General features: G+C 40.2%; 1 protein-coding gene across 1 annotated transcript; it reads right to left on the minus strand.

The window, feature by feature from the left end:
- Window positions 1-4966: 4966 nt before the first annotated feature.
- asmt (acetylserotonin O-methyltransferase) lies at window positions 4967-18758 on the minus strand. Its single transcript, XM_085136386.1, has 9 exons — window positions 18627-18758; window positions 17818-17974; window positions 17031-17205; window positions 16606-16735; window positions 15777-15845; window positions 13095-13213; window positions 7966-8106; window positions 5740-5862; window positions 4967-5241 (listed from the first exon to the last, which is right to left on the minus strand). The coding sequence occupies exons 2-9, from the start codon at window positions 17917-17919 to the stop codon at window positions 5024-5026; spliced, it is 1077 nt and encodes a 358-aa protein (XP_084992512.1). The 5' UTR covers window positions 17920-17974; window positions 18627-18758; the 3' UTR covers window positions 4967-5023.
- Window positions 18759-20177: the final 1419 nt, after the last annotated feature.

A 20177-nucleotide genomic window follows, 5' to 3' on the forward strand; every position in this document is an offset into this window, starting at 1 on the left:
AGAGTATCCTGCCGATTTTCTACAGCAGAATAACAAAACTTGTACACTTGCACACCGTCCCACCCTGCCTCAAAACCTCAATCATCATCCCCATCGCTAAGAAGACGGCTGTAGACAGCCCAAATGACTACAGGCCTGTTGCACTTACGCCTATGAAGTGCTTTGAGAGACTGGTCTGTCAGCACATCAGGGCCAGTCTGCCTTCCACTCTGGACCCCCATCAATTTGCCTACAGGACACATCGATCCACCGAGGACGCCATCACCATAGCGCTCCACACTGCGCTGAGTCACCTGGAGCACCGAGGAAGCTATGTGAGAATGCTCTTCCTGGACTTCAGCTCAGCATTCAATCACATCATCCCGGAGATCCTGGTCCAGAAACTGTCTCACCTGGGACTCTCCACCCCCATCTGCCTCTGGATCAAGGACTTCCTGACAAATAGACCACAGTCTGTTAGACTCGGCCCCCACCTGTCCAGCACCATCACACTCAGTACCGGGTCTCCACAAGGATGTGTTCTGAGTCCCCTCTTGTTTACGCTCTACACATCCGACTGCTCCCTTACCCATCTCTCAAACACCATCATAAAGTTCGCGGATGACACCACAGTGGTTGGACTCATCTCAAGGGGGGATGAGTCGGACTACAGAGATGAGGTTAACAGATTGACTGAGTGGTGTTCAGTTAACAACCTCCAACTGAACACCACGATAACTAAAGAACTTATTTTGGACTTCAGGAAGGGCAGAGCCGACCCGGCCCCACTCTACATTCATGGGAACTGTGTGGAGAGGGTACACTCCATGAGGTTTCTGGGCGTGATGATCTGATGATCTCTCCTGGACTGCAAATACCACGGCGGTGGTAAAAAAAGGGCCCAGCAGCGTCTCCATTTTTTGAGAGTGCTCAGGAGGAACAACCTGGAGGAGAGGCTGCTGGTGACATTCTAAAGAGCCACCATAGAGAGCATCCTAACGTATGGCATAACAACATGGTATGTAGGGTGCTCAGTTGCAGACAGGAAAGTACTGCAGAGGGTCATCAACACAGCCCAGAAGATCACTGGCTGCTGTCTGCCCAGTCTGGAGGCCATTGCAAACTCTCGATACCTCAGCAGAGCTGGCAATATCATTAAGGACTACTCTCACCCCAGTAATCAACTGTTTGAACTATTACCGTCAGGCCGACGGTACAGGTCACATAAAACCAGGACACACAGATTCAGGGATAGCTTCTTTCCCAGAGCTATCACCGTAGTAAATAAGCACAAAACAATTGAACCTGCTTAACTATACCATATTTGCCATTGTCACTATATTATGCTGCTATTCATACTATCATTATATTATGCTGCTATCCTGTATATATCGTACTTATTGTCTGAGTACTTCGGTTGTTTTATTGTACTTTTTATATTTTACATTTATATTTATTATTGCATTTTGCACCAAGGGAGTTGCACTCCAATTTCGTTGTACTTTGTACAATGACAATAAAGGCTATTCTATTGAATTGTAGACAAACAGATTGTTTCTCGAAAATACTCTGCTTCACTGAATTTTTAGAAGCTACTCCCTGCTGTACACACAGCCTTAAAGTGTTGTTATTTTTGACCTCATGAGCTGGATTTCTTTAAATGATTAGAACTATTCATTTTTAGTGGTTCCTGTTACTTTAAAATGCAAAGCAGTGGGATAATTTCACCCAGAGAAATTAAACTTACCCTTTTTTTTTTTTTTCATCAAATGAGTGGAAAAACTTTAACAGATCAATCTTATCTGGTTTTAATATGAAGAGATCAGTAATTACAAGCACATTAAATCAAGTATTTGGCACAATTACAGTCTTGAATTAATTAAAATTCAACCTTACAGTTAAAATCGAGCGTTAGAATTAAACAGAACACTTGTCTTTAACCTAAGTAGGAAAAAATATTTTGCTTTATTTAACCTTGATTCAATCACATCTAAACTTTAACTAAAAAGCCTCCCAGAATGGCAGGAATACAAGGTTTTAGCAGAAAAAACAAACAAATACTACTAAAGTCAAAAGAGGACTTTTGAACACATGGCATATTGCAAATTAAGAGCCTTGTTGTTTTCCCAGAGTTAATGTAAAAGACAATATGGTATAAACCTCCTTCCCTTTGCTTCCTGTTCCATTTCTGATGGTCATGATGGAGCCACAATAGCATCAGGGGTAGGACAAAATATCAATATGGCAATATATCATACCCCTTCCTATTGCATGTTAGTATTTTACTGATGCACTGTGATTTCCAACAGCTTTTAGGGGCAGCATTGTGTGACACCGTACCAACAGGATAGTTAAACTTTCAGGAAATGCTTATAATTCTACTGCCTTTATTTGTATTGGCAACATTCAGGAAATTCTACTCCTATATGATCCTATTCAGCTTGATAAATGCCCCCAAAAAAAGCACAATTTGCATGCAAAACTCTTTTAGGTGTTTCTAACAGGCATCGACACCCAGCTGAACGTGGCACTTGTAAAAGACCGTGTAATACAGCACACTTCACTGGACAGTACCAGAGTTTCCACACAGGTCAGGTTGTCTTCAGCCTCAGCACTTCATTTCCCTTCATTAGGCCGACTCTCTGTAAAGCTGTCCTCAAGGATTTGACATACATTCTAATTTGTTGCACTTTGAAGTCTGATTAATTCAAATTACTGAAGGAAAAAGGAAGGAAAGCCGAGGACACAGGAGGCAGCGAGAACAAGCGAGCGTATAGATATGTTACAGAGCAGAGTGAAGAAGTAGCACAGTAATCTAAATACAGCAGGTTATAAACAATCCTAATTACAGAAAGGCTGAAACTCATTTTAGCTGAAGAAGCCAGCAAGTGATTCTGTGTGAAATGATCTTTGGCGTGGCCATATTTATCCAGAAGTAAATGTGACATAATAAAGCAACATACATTGAAATTATAGCCACAAATACTTGTGTGGAGTCTAGTTTATATGACAGATTGAGAGCTGTTCCAGGGCAGCTCCGTAATATTTTGAGCAAACTGCATTACATCAGAAACAGAGCAACTGGCGGAGTTTCTAAGAAGAGGCTGACAAGTATATTCTGAGTACAACTACGCGGCACAGAGGATAACGGTGAAATTAAGCATGAACCTGGCCATTGTGGAGAAGATTTATTGAGTCACATCCATCATTACAAAGAAGAAAGTGCAAAGACAGTTTTACTACGCTGTTAAGAGCAGGAAATAATGAGGGGTTCAGCCACAGGCCTTAAAACTGCATGATGAATTTAAAGATTCGAATAAGTTCATCTTTTTAGCACTGAGACTGGAAGCTCTAGTACAGACTGACAGATTCATCTGAGTCACATTTGATTTTATTTTTATGAAAGAGCTGTAGTACAAAATTGTCAAAATATGCAGATTTTGGCATTTCATTAGCATTTTCACACGTCTTCTCCATTTCTGACTGTACTTAGTGACCAACTTAGCCCAGTTTTTTAAAACCAAGCATCTTTCAAAACCTTCACCTTGGAGAGTGGCAATAAGAATGAGTCTCATCTGTCCTCAAAAGGAAGTCAAATTGTAGAGACGTGCATGACAAAACAACCCTACTGCTCACTCACCTCCGTAAAACACCTTCCCGTTCAGCCTCAGTTGGAATTTTACATACTTAAATCAAACTTCAAATTCATTTTGTGGCTTAAAGTGGAGTTTGCTTTAAACTGCGAGTATCTTGTGACAGCAGTATAAATATGCAGCATCTGATTCTTAATTCAGAGCTTCCTCATGCTTATGAGGGTCCAAAAAAAAAAAAAAAAATGCTGCTCAAGTCAAGGTTTTTAAACAAGACTTCCAAAACAAGTGGATGACGGTACGGCGGGTACATTCATATTTTATATACAGCCTACAATAAAATTATAACTTCTGTTGTTAAATAGAGTCCCTTTCCTTTTTGCATGAATAACTGATAATGATTCACATTGCTTTTGACAAAAACGATCAGTTTCTGATGCAAAAAAAATTGTTGCAAAAGGTTTAAGCTTGGCTGAGGTGAGAAAGCTGTCATAATGAAAAAGCAGCTGTGACCTTGCAGTGGAAATGGATAAATGATGCACATAAAGTGCTCCAATCTGCAGAGCTTCTATTCTAACTGCCCTTCCAACTAATGTGTTTAACTGGCACTTTACTGATTTCAATGATGAGGCAACCCACTGAAGAATTAGTCTATAAAACTGTATTTTATGTTCTGATAATCTTCTGGCTTCATCTGCATTCAGTAGCTATTCAATATCCCATTAACTTCTATTAAATGATTAAAACTAAACCATTTCTTCTACCAGCATTTTTATTTATTTATTAAATACTTTGGGAGAGAACTACAGTATATACACATGCAAGTGTCAATACATCCAATGCATTGACACGTAACATACAAAACTGCCTTTATACCCTCATTTTTAATTTCCAGATAGATATTCTTACAATAGCATAACTTTAAAAAGTGAACAATTTCAGCTTTAGTCTACTTTGCTAGATCTGACTGTTTTACCAGTTCTTGTATCTGCTGCTACATACAGTTTGCTTTAAAGCTCACTGGATTTTATTCATAAAGCACAATATCCAGATTACCTTAAATACAATTTAAGGTTTTAGGAAGGTAATGTCTTGGGGGGGGGGGGGGGGGGTTCTTTATGAAACTTCTTTTCATAAAGAAGTTGAAAAGAACCTTTTCAACTTCTTTATGGTCCTTACTAGTGGCATGCACCTCTTGTTCTTTCTAAGAAACTTTATTAAAATTCCTGTCATACAGATTAATGTCCAAAACAAGGACTTTAGTTTAAATATCTAGAGTCAAACCTTTGATTATGCAATCAGAAATGGGACGCTGTAGTCATGCTGAAGAATTTATTCATTTTGAAATTTCATGGGAAAAGTGAAAACACACAGGAAAGGAATGTGATTTCCCCCCCCCCCCCCACAGGTGATGTGAGGCTTCACTCCTGGTACAGCATCCATTTTTCTTCATCTTATGCCTTTTTGTGTCCCAGCACTGCATCATAGATCTTCCCAGTGAGGCAGTGCCGGATGTTGGTGAATCCGGCAGCAGTCAACAGGGCAGCATACTGAACATCTGTCCTCTCTCTGCCCTCCGTCTGCACCAGCATGTTCAGGGAGTAAAGCTGGGCTGTAAGCGGGCCAGAACCGTCCTCACTGAGCAGCGCCTCCACCACCAGCACAGCACCTCCTATAGCAGGGATAAAAATACCTGCTTCAGTTCTTTTTCCCCCCCTTTAAATAAAGTGTCCTGGCAAAGCTTAGTGACAGGTTTGCAAGACACAAAAAAAAAAAAAACCAAACAAAATAACCACACACACGTTAAACCAATCGATCCAATGGGATGACCCCTACTAGGTGTTGCTACATCAGGACACCTTTCAGATGGTGATTATGGTTAATGAGTGGCATAAGCCAAATCTGGGCCCAGGTCTGCTTTTAGACCCCACTTCCTTCTGTAAGCTGGCACTGTGACACTATCCCGACTTTCTCATTTTTCTTTTGCTGCCCTCCCTGTTCTGTGATAGAATTGGCTGCTTTGTGTCTGACTTTGATCAAAGTCAGAAGGACAGATTTCTCTGGGATCAGCTGCATTGTGGGATACAATCTGCTGTCTCATTTCAAGCAGATGAGAAAAAAAAAGGAAAGAAAAAGCGCTCATCCCTTTCACACTCAGATATGCTCAGACCTGGTTTGCAGGCTTTATAGATTCTGTGGAGTAGCTCTACGCAGCGTTCGTCTGTCCAGTCATGGAGGATTCTCGCCAGAATATAGAGTTCAGCTTCTGGTAGAGAGTCTTTGAAGAAGTCCCCTGAGAAAGAAAGAAAACACATCCATCCATATGAACATTTTAAAACTCCCTCCATTGAATTCCTAAGACACAGCTGCATTTCAGTCATCCAGTTCTAATGAATATATTATGTGAATGGGAGTTCTAGGCTCTGAATTTAACCCTACAAGTCAATGCTAAAGTGGAAAGGATGCTCTTGAACAGGTGAGCCATATGCATCTAGACATGCAGCAGTAAACAGAGCGGCCATGATTAAAAGTGTACGTTTGATACGTGTTGGTGGAATGAGTATGTTGAGTTAGTGACTCAAACTAGGCTGAGTGCTTCCCTTTAATTTAATTATTCCATGTAATTAATAATTCTGTTGACAAGCCTTCAAGTAGTAAGACATGATTTGGTTAGTGGTTTACATTCTCAAACCTAATTACTACTAAAGGATGTCCGTTATAAAATGCATGCAACCTAAAAATTACTAGACCATATCTCCAGCTGCTGTCTTGTGCTGATAGTTATCAGGGAAAATTTTACTGCCAACACAGCACCGCTGCTGTAATATCAGTGTCCAAGCAGTAACAATTTTTTCTATGCCCATTGTAAGAGTGTCTGCATATTTGCAAGTTGTGAAATAAAGCACACCGAGGCCAACGCTCCTAAAAAGGCCATGTCATAGCTTCCATTGTGCTCAACACCATGATGGCTAGGAAAACAGCAGGAAGCAGTTTTGTGTCTGGGTTTAAGATTGCCATCTGCTGCAAACCTGCGCTTTGCCTCACAATAGCTGCTGTGCTGAAGGTAACAATATGCATTAAAGGAAGCAGGAAGTAAAAATGTAGTATTCTACCCAATGTTTTCCAGCATGCCACACCAACTCTGAGAATTTTGATGTTGTCAAATGAGTCTGATTCTCCCATTCTGCTTGTTTTGAGATCAGTGATTTTAAGACATTATGCAGTAATGACAGGCCAATATGGTTCAGACTTACTGGCCATTTTGTTAGGTACACCTGTTCAGCTATTTGTTAAATCTCTAGACAGCCAATCACAAGTAACTTAATGCTTTTATCCAATTAGACATTATCCCTGCTGAAGTTCAAACATCTCTCTTCCACAGCATATCTATTATCCTTTCTTCCTTCTCTCTCCCCCCCCCCCAATGCTTCGCAGCAGGCATCCGCCCCTCCCTGAGCCTGGTTCTACCGGAGGTTTCTTCCTGTTAAAAGGGAGTTTTCCCTTCTCACTGTCACCAAAGTGCTTGCTCATAGGGGTCATATGATTTGGGTTTTTTCCTCTACATCTCTACATTATTGTAGGGTCTACCTTATAATATAAAGCACCTTGAGGCGACTGTTGTTGTGATTTGGCGATGTATAAATAAAATTGAATCCTGCTTTGGATCAGTGGTTCAGACTGATGTAATGTGTATGAGATATTTGCTTGACACCCTTTGGGCCCTTTAGTACCAACTAAGCATCACTGAAACACCACGGCCTACCATGTGTACCCAACAAAGTAGCCAGTGAGTGTATATTTAGAGTTGGCCGACATGGATACCGAGCTGGATATTATGCAGGTGAAGTAAACTTGCTGAAAACGGACCAAATGTCTGCTTTTATGTTTACCTTCAACTATTTTCTAAAAAAGAGAATTTGTTTTTACAAAAGTCACTCAAACAGAATTATGAAAAAAATTCAAATTAGAATCCATGTTTATGTGAACAAGGAAACATGTCAACTAGAAAAATGAAATAGTTCACCGATGTCTCTTGGGTAAGAACTGAAGTTTCAGCTACACAAAACCCTCCTTGTCATTTCATTGGGATGGTCACATAGCGCCTGTCTTTAATTTCCATAACCTCAGTATCAGCAAGTTTTGTTGACAACCCCTTGCTCCGTTTATGCAATTTGCATATTTAGATCTTATCAAAATGCAACAGAACTGAGATAATGAGTCCTTTTAAAACCACATGTAAACACAAGAGCTCAGAGTGTATCCAAATGTTGACTGCTTGTCAATAACAGATGTGAATTATGTTATGGACACCAATCTATTGAAAAGAAACAAGAAAAACACATAACAGAAAAACATGTTATATTGAGACTTACTCGATAAGTAATAATGGTGTTACCTTCATGAAAGCTTATCCTCTGGTCATCCTCCTTGATAAAGTGTTCCTTCGACATGTGCACCACCTTGGGGAGGTCAAAGATTGTCACAGTGCATTCTGGGTAGGCTGACGTGCAGTGCTTGGCTAATGCCCCGCTGCAGCCTGGAGAGGGAGAATTACCGTTAGTTGCAGCACAATGAATACAGTATTCATTAAAAGGACTGCATCACTCAAAAGTGCAGTCATCGAAGCGGAACAGATGCTTTCAGGTAGAATCTGGTTATTTATTTGCATGATTTGTATGCAGTGGCTTTGGGAATATGGTTCAGCTAACATTCATGCCAATAAAGCAGAGCAGAACAAATTACTTGATTTGACTAATCAGTTTTAGTCTGATTAGACATCTGAATATCAACCTTTATGCTGAATGCATTTGAAACCATTTTAGCTATGCAAGCTGCCTGTTCTCTCAAGCAACAGTCAGTGCACAAATTCCACAGCAGTTCATTTCATTATTGAAGTCTCTTTAGGCTGGGTAAACAAATGTTTCAAGTGCATAGAGGATTACTTTGTTTTCCACTTTGGTGACAGTCCAACTTTTCCTTTCGTGCCATTAGTAGGTCAAACCCTTCCACCAGTGAGGACATGGTGCGCAAGCAAATTTTTAGAACAGCTAAACATGAGCATGCAGGCATGCTCGGTGTGCATTTTAACACGACATTAGCATTTAGGAGTTCAAAAGAAGCCATTAGTGTTCCTCTGAGAACTTTGAAAATCGGACTTTATGAGATGGGAAGAGGCTTTGAAATGAGGAAATGAACAAACGTGCACATGGGTAGAAACAACGACTTAATGTGAAAATATGAATCCTTGAACTTCAGGCTTTGGCAGCATCATTACCATCAATTATGCCTCATAAAGCAAACTGAATTTAAAAATTGAGAGTGACCGATATGGAAAGATTGGACAAGAGAAAGTTAGATTGAGAATGTATTGATGAGACCGAGTGAGACAGTGAGGTAGAATACACGATCAAAGGATTTCACGTTACACAAACCTACAAAGGCAATCAGACTCTGGCTGGTGTGTTTGTGGGCATATAAGCCAAACCATCGAGCCCTGTAGAGCCTTCCTCCTAGTGTGAGCTGTTGCTGCTATATTGTATTCTTACAGAGCTTTCTATAGCCCCTACAAACACCCACCTAATACCATATTTGGTATTTCACATCAAACAGGGGTCAGTAGAGGAGAAAAATCAAAGCGCAACAAGGGGAAGCAAAACCAAACACAATATGCTGTTTGAGTCCCCCCCAGCTGACCCGACAGTCTCAGTTTGTTAATGAAATCCTTTGATGACAGTTTGAGATTATAGCAATACAACAGTTATTGCTGCATTTTAAACTAGTAAATGTCATGAGTGCAAGTTTCCCGAATTTTTGTCCACATGGTCATTTAAATTAAAATCATAAAGAATTAGGATTTTATTCTCATGGAGTTTTTTGTTCATTGGACAGTTTAAATCCATCAAACGCATTCTGGTTTGCACCCCAGCAGTATTGTGTCAGCTGGATATTGTTGACTACATCTGCAACCAACGCAGTCACAGAAGAGTCACTGAAGGGGCAACTTTATTTTGCACATCCTCACAATGGGGAGTACTGCTCAGCCTGTGAACAGTCAAGTAATGCCTCCGTTTCTCTGGAGCAGCTTTCAGAACAAGCGTCAGCATAATTACATTTTTCCTTTATAAACCAGAAGGTCTTTTTCAAGCTGGGGAATGGAGCTGAAGAGAATTTCCTTTGGGGAAGGCCTAATACACCCCAGAGCGATGCATATTGACAAGTGTGCAGATTGAAGTGGAGCCATGCTAGGGGTTAGAGGTGAGGATATATTGGCCTTAAGATGTAAATATTTGACCGCCTGTCATTTGGAGTTGCCTCAATTTTATGGATGAAACAATTTAATTTCAGTAAAGTCATCAGAATGACACTGCTGCTTTAACCAAGTGGCATTTCCTTAATACTTGAGATTTTGTTTGCAGTCTAACATTAAAACACCCCGTCCATCAGATATATTCTGATGTCTTAAAATGTGTTTGCAGAGAAACAAATTGATTAACATGAAAGTAGCTTGAAAGGTTTCAGTTTGCTTGTTATGCAGTTACCATTGATCCAAAGGAAACAATTAGTTTATGTGTAGGCGTGTACCTAGACATAGCTAGATTTGACTCCTAATAGACCAAATGAACCTCAATCACTTTGAATGGTGTCAGGGTTTGGGACACAGCTTACATGTCTGTTATAGTGAAGACATGTGACTTAACATTCATATCCCCACAGCAGGGTAGAAAATGATGTTTTCCCCACAAAGATTTGGCTACTTTTGAATGTCCTTTCTACAGTCAGAGCCAGCACTACCAAACCAGTTTCAGATCAGCACAAATGCCCAAATGTATACATGCAAACCAATTCCCAGAATTAGCCCAATGAATTTGTTTCAGTAGTTAACTTGGCCACATATAAAGATGAAAATATAACTTTCTTTTTTGCTGCGACTACCTCTTGATACGTTTCACACATTAGCGGCATAGCCTAGAAGCAGACATTTCAACAGCTGTAAACAGCAAACACTAACAAGCTATAGTGGACTTGTTTTTTGTTCCTTTCCTAGTTTTGCCATAATTTTCATTACTGTTTATAATAGTGTTTCTTAAAACCTTATTCCACAAGTCTCTCATTAGAGAGATTCCCTTGGGGGCATATATAGAGAGATGTCTTGCCTAGATGGCAGTTTACATTTTAGAGGTTTAACAGTGGTTGTAACCTTTGAGTTGATTATCCATTTTAAACAAAAACATGCCTTTTAAATTGCCATTAAATGTCACATTAAAATAAATGTAAATAAACCCAGGGAAGGCTCTTTGCAGAGATGTGTACACAGTGTGGTTTGTAATCCAAACCAAATCAACTAGTTGACAGAGTGCTGGACAGAAAGAGCTCCTGAGCAGCAGGTGTGCACAGACACAACAGATGCTGTGTGAGACTGTCTAGATGGGATGCTGCAGTCGTGCCCTTGAGGCTCCTACTATTTCCCCAAGCACACACTTTTCAGGGATGCAGCATCATGCATAAGCATGAACATACAAACCCATGCTGAGAAAGCCACAGAGGGGTGGGTAAAACACTGTACACATGTAGGGTTCCATGTGGGAGAGGTTGTTCTTTTATTGGCTTCACAGCGCCCCTATGTGGTCAGTAGTGGTGCTACAATGCAGCCACCTGTGGTACAGTGATAGTCAAAGTAGATGCTGCATCTGTTCTCAGTGAACTAAAGGTCAATATGGGTTCAGTGTCTGTTTAGTAGTTCACCCAGTTTGTACAGCGCAGATTCTCTTAAACATGACTGGACTTTCAGGGATAAGCGTCAACATTTTAATCTAAGCGCCACATTGAAGTCAGGTGGCTCTGCCCACATTGGTGCATTGTAATATCACCCAGTACTGAAGTACAGAGCTGAGAATACACTGAGCTCTTAGCTCAGCTTGATTCACATGATGGAAACTGACTCAATATCTCAGACAAAAGCCTTTTCCAGCTTTTATTCATAGTATTTAGGATAGAAGAAAACTCTTGTGACTACCCTTTTGTTCCTCTATGCTTCTTTTTGATCTGTTCCATTGTTGGCTGGCTTTCCTGCATATCTTTACAAGCTCTGTTCTTATTGTGTTTGTTCAGTATTTCTCTCCCTCAAAGTTTATTCATTGTGCCATTTGCTCCCCTTGTAAAGCATTTTGTAAGAAACCTGCTATTCAAAAGACACTATGAATAAATCTGACTTAAAGCAGAACACGCAGAAAAGTGAAGAAAGCTTCCTTTCAAGTATCCAAAGACGGCTGACTGCTGTGAGCAGCGTCTAGTTTCACATTCACATATTTAAAAAAAAAAAAAAAAAAAAGAGGCACACAAGCGGTTCAGTTCAACAGTTGTTACAATTGTATTTACTGGCTTATGCTTAATTCTAGTTTGTGGGAAACTTCTTGTGATAGGGTTAATAGGATATACATTTGTCATGCATCTCCATACCTGTAGAATCAAGTTAAATACAATCCACCAAAATGTTGGTGGTGTGTAAAGTGTAAAAATATTTGTTGCTCCAGTTTTGTCTGGAATGAGATTCTAGCTGCTTAACCCTGGAAATCTGCATTTTGTTTAATGAGTCAAGTGTTTTGGTAGAAGCAGTACTGCAATGCACTGCAAAGCAGTTCAGCACCTGGACTCCACTGTGCTGATGTGATGCTGTTGTAATAGATGGAAAATGTGGCCTGGCATAATCTTACTGAAATGTTGAAGGCCTTCCCTGAAAGACATTAAGGAGCACAACTGTTGCTCTAAAATCTGCATACGCTTTTCAGCACAGATTCTCATTTTCCAGATTTGGAAGTTACCAATAGTACAGATACTAATCCACCCTTATATCATCACAGATGAAGGCATTTGAAAAGAGTGCTGATAAGCCAGATGGTTTCTCTTTAATTCATATTTTTCCAAAGAGAATTACAGATTTTAACAAGTATGACTCAGAAGATGCCAGCAAATAAGCCAAATCTGGCTCCAAGAACTTAAACCACCACCGCAGCTAACAAATACCAAGTTTTGGCCTGTGAGGAGATTAACCCAGATGCTGGTTCTGTTATACTGTAGATGTTCAAAGTCTTGACATTGAGGAATAGTCTGAGATTTTTCCAGTTTGCAAATGTAATTGTTTGCAGACCGAGTATAAAAGAGCATCCTAGCTGAGTTTTTCAATCTTAACGACCTGTTGCCAATTGACTCATTCCAAGTCTTCTTTCAGCTGCCGAAATAATTCCAATAAATAAAGTTTAAAAATACAAACTGAGATCGGGTTGCCTCGAATTCAAGCTGACCTAATATTTTTAAGGAATGAATCTGTTTAAACATCTTTGTTGTTCGCGCAGGTTTTTTTTCTTCCAGATCCTAGCAGAGCCAAGTCATGGTTACTAAAAGTTAACTGAAGTCCTTGACAGGTGTGGGGAGATCAAAGATGCGTACACTGCAAATGTGCAGCTGACCCAGCAGCTGCTCAGTTAAGACAAACTTGGACGGACTTATGGAAATCAGATGAAAACTTACCTCCAAGGTCGCAGATGACTTTGAAAGGGGAAAGGTCAAAGGCTGTGACCACATCCTTACCACAGATGTTCCAGATGGAGTGCATTAACTGCATAAATTTCACCATTTCCTCATCCGACCTACACACACACACACAAGAAACATTAATACTTTCGTCTCAATGCATTGTAGCAAAGGCTTCATTTTCTGCAAGCGATCGCCTAAAGGAGGCGTCTTGCTGCCACACACACACAGCCTCTCGTACAAAGTCTTGCCCTGTGGGGACACAATGTTGTGTGTGTGAGACAGGGTGAGGCAGAACAGAAGAGCCTGTGGTGACTGCTGCTGCTCTGAGTCGCCGCCACCTCATCAACCAGCACTCCACCCTGCCATGAGGGCAATGTGCATACAAACAGCCTCCAGTTTGTAACAGAGTTTATCCGAACTTCAGGGTAGCAAAAGCCATTTCCATCTGATGCACAAACCGGCTTCAGACGACACAGTGACCTCAAGAGTAACTTTGAAAGTGAATCATTGTTGCTTCAGACACTGACTGCACTGGATGGGAAAAGATGAAATGACTGTGAGGTCAAACAGCAGACTGTCATCTTCAATTTGAAAACATTTGGGGTATAGAATGATGAATGCCCCCCCAACGACAACCTTCAGTCGTTTTCCTTCATGAGGAATACATTTACTTGAATTCTCATCCCATCTCTAGTTCCATTGAGTAAAATGTGCTTAGCCTGGTTTTCTGTCCTCGTCCACATCACGATATTAGAACTGCATGACGTGTCTTATATTATTCAGCATCCCCCAGTCTCCATCATCTCTGCACTTGCTGGAGACCTAGCTAATGGCTTTCTGTTGCTCCAGCTTCTTCCATCCTGGCTGCGATAGAATAGTTTGAGCAGCAATGTTTAAAATATGATTCACCAAGTGTTGTCATGTTTTCTGACAAACTATTGCAGTGTATTCCTGCACCAACAGTTGATGGGAGACATGTGAGCCATGTTCCATTATACTGGAGCCAGTATAAAGTGCAATCTCCACAGGTTCAGATGTTTAAATGCCCCAAAATGACAGCAAAAGTAAGCTTGTTTAGCTTAAGAGTTGTGGGGGGTGGCTGTAGCCTATTTCAAAGATCATTGGGCAAGAGGTGGTGTACACACACACTGTACAGGTCAACAGTCTATTGCAGAAATAAGATTTACACCCATTTATGCTCACATTCAAACATACGTGCAATTTAGAATTGGTTACTCCAGCATGCATATCTTTGGACTCTGGGGGGAAGCCAGAATCCCCACACAGCACATGCAGATTCCACACAGAACTCCAGCCAGCTAGTCTGCATTTTAGAGCCCAGACAATATACTGATGGGGCCCTTTTTAATAAAAAGAAAAAAAAAAAAAAAAAAAAATTTGCAGCTCTACGTTAGTGGCATTTATCATGGCAGATAAAGTTCCAAAAGGCAAACAGATGCCTTTCAGCCATGCTATGAGTTATGTTTTATAGTTTGTTCACCAGCACAACTTTCCTGCTGGTAACATTCATGTTTGGAGCCACAACCAACACAAGTAAAGTCAGTGAGAGGATTACAAGTAATCCATGATTTTGTGACAATCCCAATCTTAAAGACTCAAATAACCAAGTTAGAGAAATCAGTTTTGCTCAGTGCTTCAACATATGCATTTCCTGTCAATTTCATCCAGAAGCACAAATTCAGCCAGCGATCGTTTCCATTTATATGCAATCCTCAATTTGACAAGAAATCTGATTCTGAAACCCTCCTAGTCAAATAAAACTCTGCTGCAGCACTCCAAAAATGCACTGATTTCAGTGGTTGTTTCCCCCCTTACCAATTTACCCACAGTATTCACAGGGGGAAATCAGCTGGGACAAACAGCTGCTTCTCCACATTAAACTATGTGCAGAAACTCTCACGTAGGGCATTTTCATTTACAGTCAATTAACATTCAACTGCAGAGTCATCAGCACAAAGGTGTATTGTTTTACTTGCGTATGCTTCATAGTTTTTGCATGCATCTTTGTTAATGAGGTTTATTCAGTTATATCAGCTGCAGTTTCAGAGTACAAAACGCTAAAAACTTCAAGTACAAAGAAAATTTAGCTTTATTGATATTCTACTTAATGTGTGCCCAGGTTTACTAAACTAAAGACATCTTTACTTTGATGTTTATTTTCCATAGGACTGAAAAGTACCAAAGTTTCACAAATCATGCCATAAGGATGTTTCATTTATATTTTTATTTATTGCCATTTGTTTCTGGCAGTGATTTACAGTGCACAGCCTCAGGGAGACTGCTCAAAACCTATTAGCAAACAAAGTGTGAATTTTTATTGCATGTGACCCCTGAACACAGCCAACCAGCAGATCGGTGAAGCGTTAAAACTGTGGGCATTAGATACTATAAACACACGAGTCCTAAAGGACAATGGCGGTTGCGTTCTCTTTGCCCCAAGCTTCCTCACATCACTGCCTGTCCACACCCCCTCTGTCTCACTCTCCCTCACACAATACCTGCCTTCAAATGAATTCCAGACAGTTTTTGTAAAGAGAAAAAAAAAAAAAAAAAAAAAAAAAAAAAAAAAACTGACAGGCTTAAGATGGAGACATGGATGGAATGCAAATGTGGTAAAGTGTGCATTTCGTCTGTTTACCACAGAGAGGTTCTCACCTGTAGATTGCGTCAAACAGGTCTCCAGAGCTGACTCCAAAAGCCTTTTCATACTGGGTTCTTCCCTCTCTGGGATAAAGCAAAGAAAGAATTACTTTATATGACAACCATAACATGCAATTATCTGGTTACATGAGACTTTACTAATCATATTCAACTCCTATGATACGCGAGCATTTCACAGTCAATTTTGATCAAAGTGTCTTTGTCCTTTGGCATCTTCACTGAATGGTTTTTCAGCGTTTTAGATGAACTACAGCAACAGTTCATTCAGTCACACTGCCTGAAGTCTGCTGGCAGCCCACCCCCAGATATGAGAATCAAATCAATTTTAGGACGATGTTAAAAAAAATAAATAAATCAGGAAATCCAGCCCAAAATCCACAATCTTAAGCTACAGGTCAAAACTTACATTCTCACAGCTCATTGCTGACTCACTTTGGTATGCTTTTATTCTCAAAGGAAATCTTAAACTCCAAGCATGTGTCAAAGTTATTAAATGCTTATAGAAGTACTTTAGTGTGCCGGGCATTGTTCAATTTTCTAGCACTATATAAATCATAGATTAAATATTTTACATAAAATAAACAGTTTAATAGAAACTGAAGAGCTTACTGCTGTAAAACTAAAAAGGTAATGATCTAATAAGCAACAAATATCACTAAGTGCTTGACAAGTGGTCTGTCAAGTATTGAGAAAAATCAAATTAGAAAATTGGTTTGATCATTAAAAAAAACATTTTGATAACATTTAAATTGGATGGCAGTTCTCAACCTGGACACTGGATACATTTCTAAGCTTGTGATGTGGTGATGTTCAGTGTACTGACCTGACGGCATCAGTCAGATGGTGCCAGCAGAGGTAGATTGTTTTGGAATGGTATTGGATGGACTGGTAGAGGGACAAAGGACTGGAGCGCGTGAGGAAGAGCCTGGCCTGCTCAGTGTTACTGTAAGACACTGACACAGGTGGGAGAAGGGGTGGAGTAAATTACTGAATGAATGCATGCATGCAACCCTTTTACTTCATATTTGACATGATGTGATATGTGAAGAAGGAGAGGTGCGCAGGTAGGAAGTGAATCTCCAGACAGATAAATTACAATAATCGATCACAAGTGTTAAATTGTGGGCTTGTAAATTCCAATTTTCTTCCACATTCATATTTAAAACTAGTTCAACCTTAAGTGACAATTAGCAATGAGAACTGCTACATGGCTCACTTAAGTTGTATTACTGATGCGTGTCGGCTGACCTTTCCCATCGTCTTGGTGTCTTTTGAGGAGCTGCATGCCAGTGCAGGCAGCCAGCAGCCTCTCTGTGCCATCCAGACTCGCACCCACAGCCTGACTGATCTCTGCTGCAGACAGGGAGCGCTCTGAACCCAATAACACCTCAAACACACCCAGCTCGCAGGATGTGAACAATGTCTAGGTCAGTGAGCAGAGAGAATAGATATAAATGGTGAGGCAAGATAATAGAATAAATTGACTTCTAAAGAATGTTATTAATGAACTTTTATTGGGAAGATTGGGTTCATCTACACAGATTAATATAGATGAAAGTACTTTTGGCCAGTTCCTCTCAGAGCTGCTAAGAAGTCCTGCACGAACTACGTAACATATCAGAGACTACTGGTGAAGGGAAAAAAGGGCACATGCCTGCTGTTTTGAAGTAACATACCAAACATAGGTTATTAATTTTTCTGACATTCTGGCTCACATTATTTCCAGCATTTTTTGCTCAAATTATTCAAACAAGTGTTTGAAGTAAAAGGACTTTTCTTTCAGATCCCTTTAATTTTGTTTCTTAAATATTGTAATTTGCCAGTCAACAAGCTTCAGCATGCAGCATCTTTGCACTGTATGCAATGGTTTTCGATATCAAGACCTATATAGTTTAATAGATGATGTACTGATTATTATGTTGGAATTTGTGTTACATAATTAACCAATTAGTTAATGCACCACTGAAATGTCAAGTTTACAATCCAACACATGTCTGCATTTGACCTGTATACATATACGATGTACGCATATTACCTTGGAGATCAGGAAGCCTTCGATATACTCCATTATTCTTTTAGGGTACACATCTGCAGTAGGCAACACCTTAGTTGGAACTATTTTCTCACTGTCAGCCATTGCCACAGATCAATCTTCCAGACAAGAGAGAAACGTGCCTTCTCAGTTGTTACACCTGCAAGAGGTTTGCATGAATGGCAGTAAGAAAAAGAGGCAGACTAAAACTACGCAGCGTGCCCACCCAGCAGCAGCAACGAGTGTAGCAGTGGGCTAAGCTGATTACAGCCAGATAACCTAGATTAGAGCATGGGCTCAGTGTGTCAGACAAAGAAACAACTCTGAAAATACTACTGCCTTGTTCATTCTCACTCAGCCACTGCATTCTCATACCAGACCCAGTTTCTACAAAGATTTCATCACCCCAAATCCAACAGTGTGGCATAGCCAGCTCTTTGACAGAACATAAAAGAGCAAAGTGTGCTGGTTACATTTCATACATTAGCACTAAAGTGATACTATGTCACCACATATTTCTTAGAAGCACACATTCATTGTAATTTCATTAATCATTCAATCAGTGATGTCATACTCGCAGCCACACAAATATAAAGCCAGCAACCAAGACTTAATACAACATAACTGAGCCTCCTTAGTTTCTGATACAAACTACACTTACAAACATATTCAGCACACATAACGTTTTGTACCAGATTTTTTTTCCTTTGTATTTAATGTAATGCACTTTGTGTCTGTTGTGCACACATTTGGTTAACTTTATGCTCAACAAGGTTAAACTACATCAGACAAAGGGTTTTCTCTTGTTTTACCAGAGCTGTGCCAGGGTCCGCTTGGGTTCTGAGGTCTGCTGGTACCAAATAATCTTCTACCCGCCACTGGAGCACTATTACATACAAGAAGCGCTAATTGGGACATACCAAGTGTTGCTACATCATGGGGAGGGGAGTATTTAACTTAAGTACGTTGTTGATTTTCTTTGCTTTCTGAGTTAGTTATTTTGAATATGGCGATTTTTACATAAATAACTATTAAAAAAGCTTTTGTTTTTGTTTCTTTGTTATTGGATAGGTTTTCAGTGTTTGTTCCACTTGATTGCCTAAATTGGCCAGTACCAAAATGATCAATACTTGGTTTGTTTGTTATTTTGTATCCTGGTGCTTCATTAGAGCTTGAGTTTAGTTGACCCCTTTTAAGGGTCTAGAACTATACTTGACTTTGGAAAAAGTATTTTATTTTGGGGGTGGAAATAAAGCCCACTGTTTCAAAACCTACTACACGACTCACACATGGTGGCAGTGCAGTGATCAGCCACCTTTCTCTTTTTATAACTATAATTTTTCTATTTTGATGTTGCTTCTAATATGGCACCAGATGCAGTGGATGAAGATATCAACTAGCCAACATTAAAGGAACTAGCCATGATCATCCGGGCCTTGATGCCACAGCAGGAGGTCAAATTGAAACAAGAGTCTAGGACAAAAACTGTTTTTAAGGCAATTCAGCAGTTTTAGCTCTTACAGAAGAAAGCACAGGCTTGCTCTTCCCAGAGCCCACTTCAGCTGATCCAAAACCACAGGAAGTTGTGATCTGGTGGTAAACCACCACCAGGTCCAAGATAAGACACCCTCCACAAAATAAGAGAGCCAGTATTTCCACAGGTCAGTCAAAAACCTCAAGAGCCAAGGTTACAAAAATTAGCAGAAAATACTGAGCCTTCTGTCCTCCTTACCTTTGAGAGAATTAGAGCCTGTAGAAATATGACTGGGTTTCCTGCCTCATTCTTCTGTTGAGGCTGGAGGTGCTGGACTATACAAGGATGCTGATGAGTCAGTTGCTGAATGTTGAGGCTGCAGACATGTGACCTTTTCCTGTGGTGCTGGGAGATCTGCCTGTTCTTTACAAGTTGTTAAAAATCAATATAAAGCTTTAATCCTGCTGGCTGTTACTGAGACCAAAGTTAACTGTCAACGTGATCACTTCCCAACCTATCACATCTTACTTATGTTTGATGCTAAGGAGTCAGCCTGGAAAGTCTCAGCTGAGGTTGCTCCAGATGTTCCCTCGAGACTTCAGATGCAGCAAAATTAACCAACCTTGTCAGCCATCTTGTTAAGAACTAAAGAGAGACAGTCTGTTGTTGATGCTGAGTGCAGGGAGGAGTTTTCCCCAACAGAGACATCATTAACCATTACCATTGCAGCGGCACAAGAAATGATAGTTATACAAGCAGGGAATATCACACCCACTACACCTGGCTTGTAGCCACAGCCATAGGAAGTGACTGGACAAGCACATGACCACTGCGACCACTAAACATTATTTCAGTCACCTGGGATTGTGCTCAGATGTTGCTTTTTTGT

Source organism: Neolamprologus multifasciatus, chromosome 16, assembly GCF_963576455.1.
Source record: "Neolamprologus multifasciatus chromosome 16, fNeoMul1.2, whole genome shotgun sequence".
Taxonomy (NCBI): Eukaryota; Metazoa; Chordata; class Actinopteri; order Cichliformes; family Cichlidae; genus Neolamprologus; species Neolamprologus multifasciatus.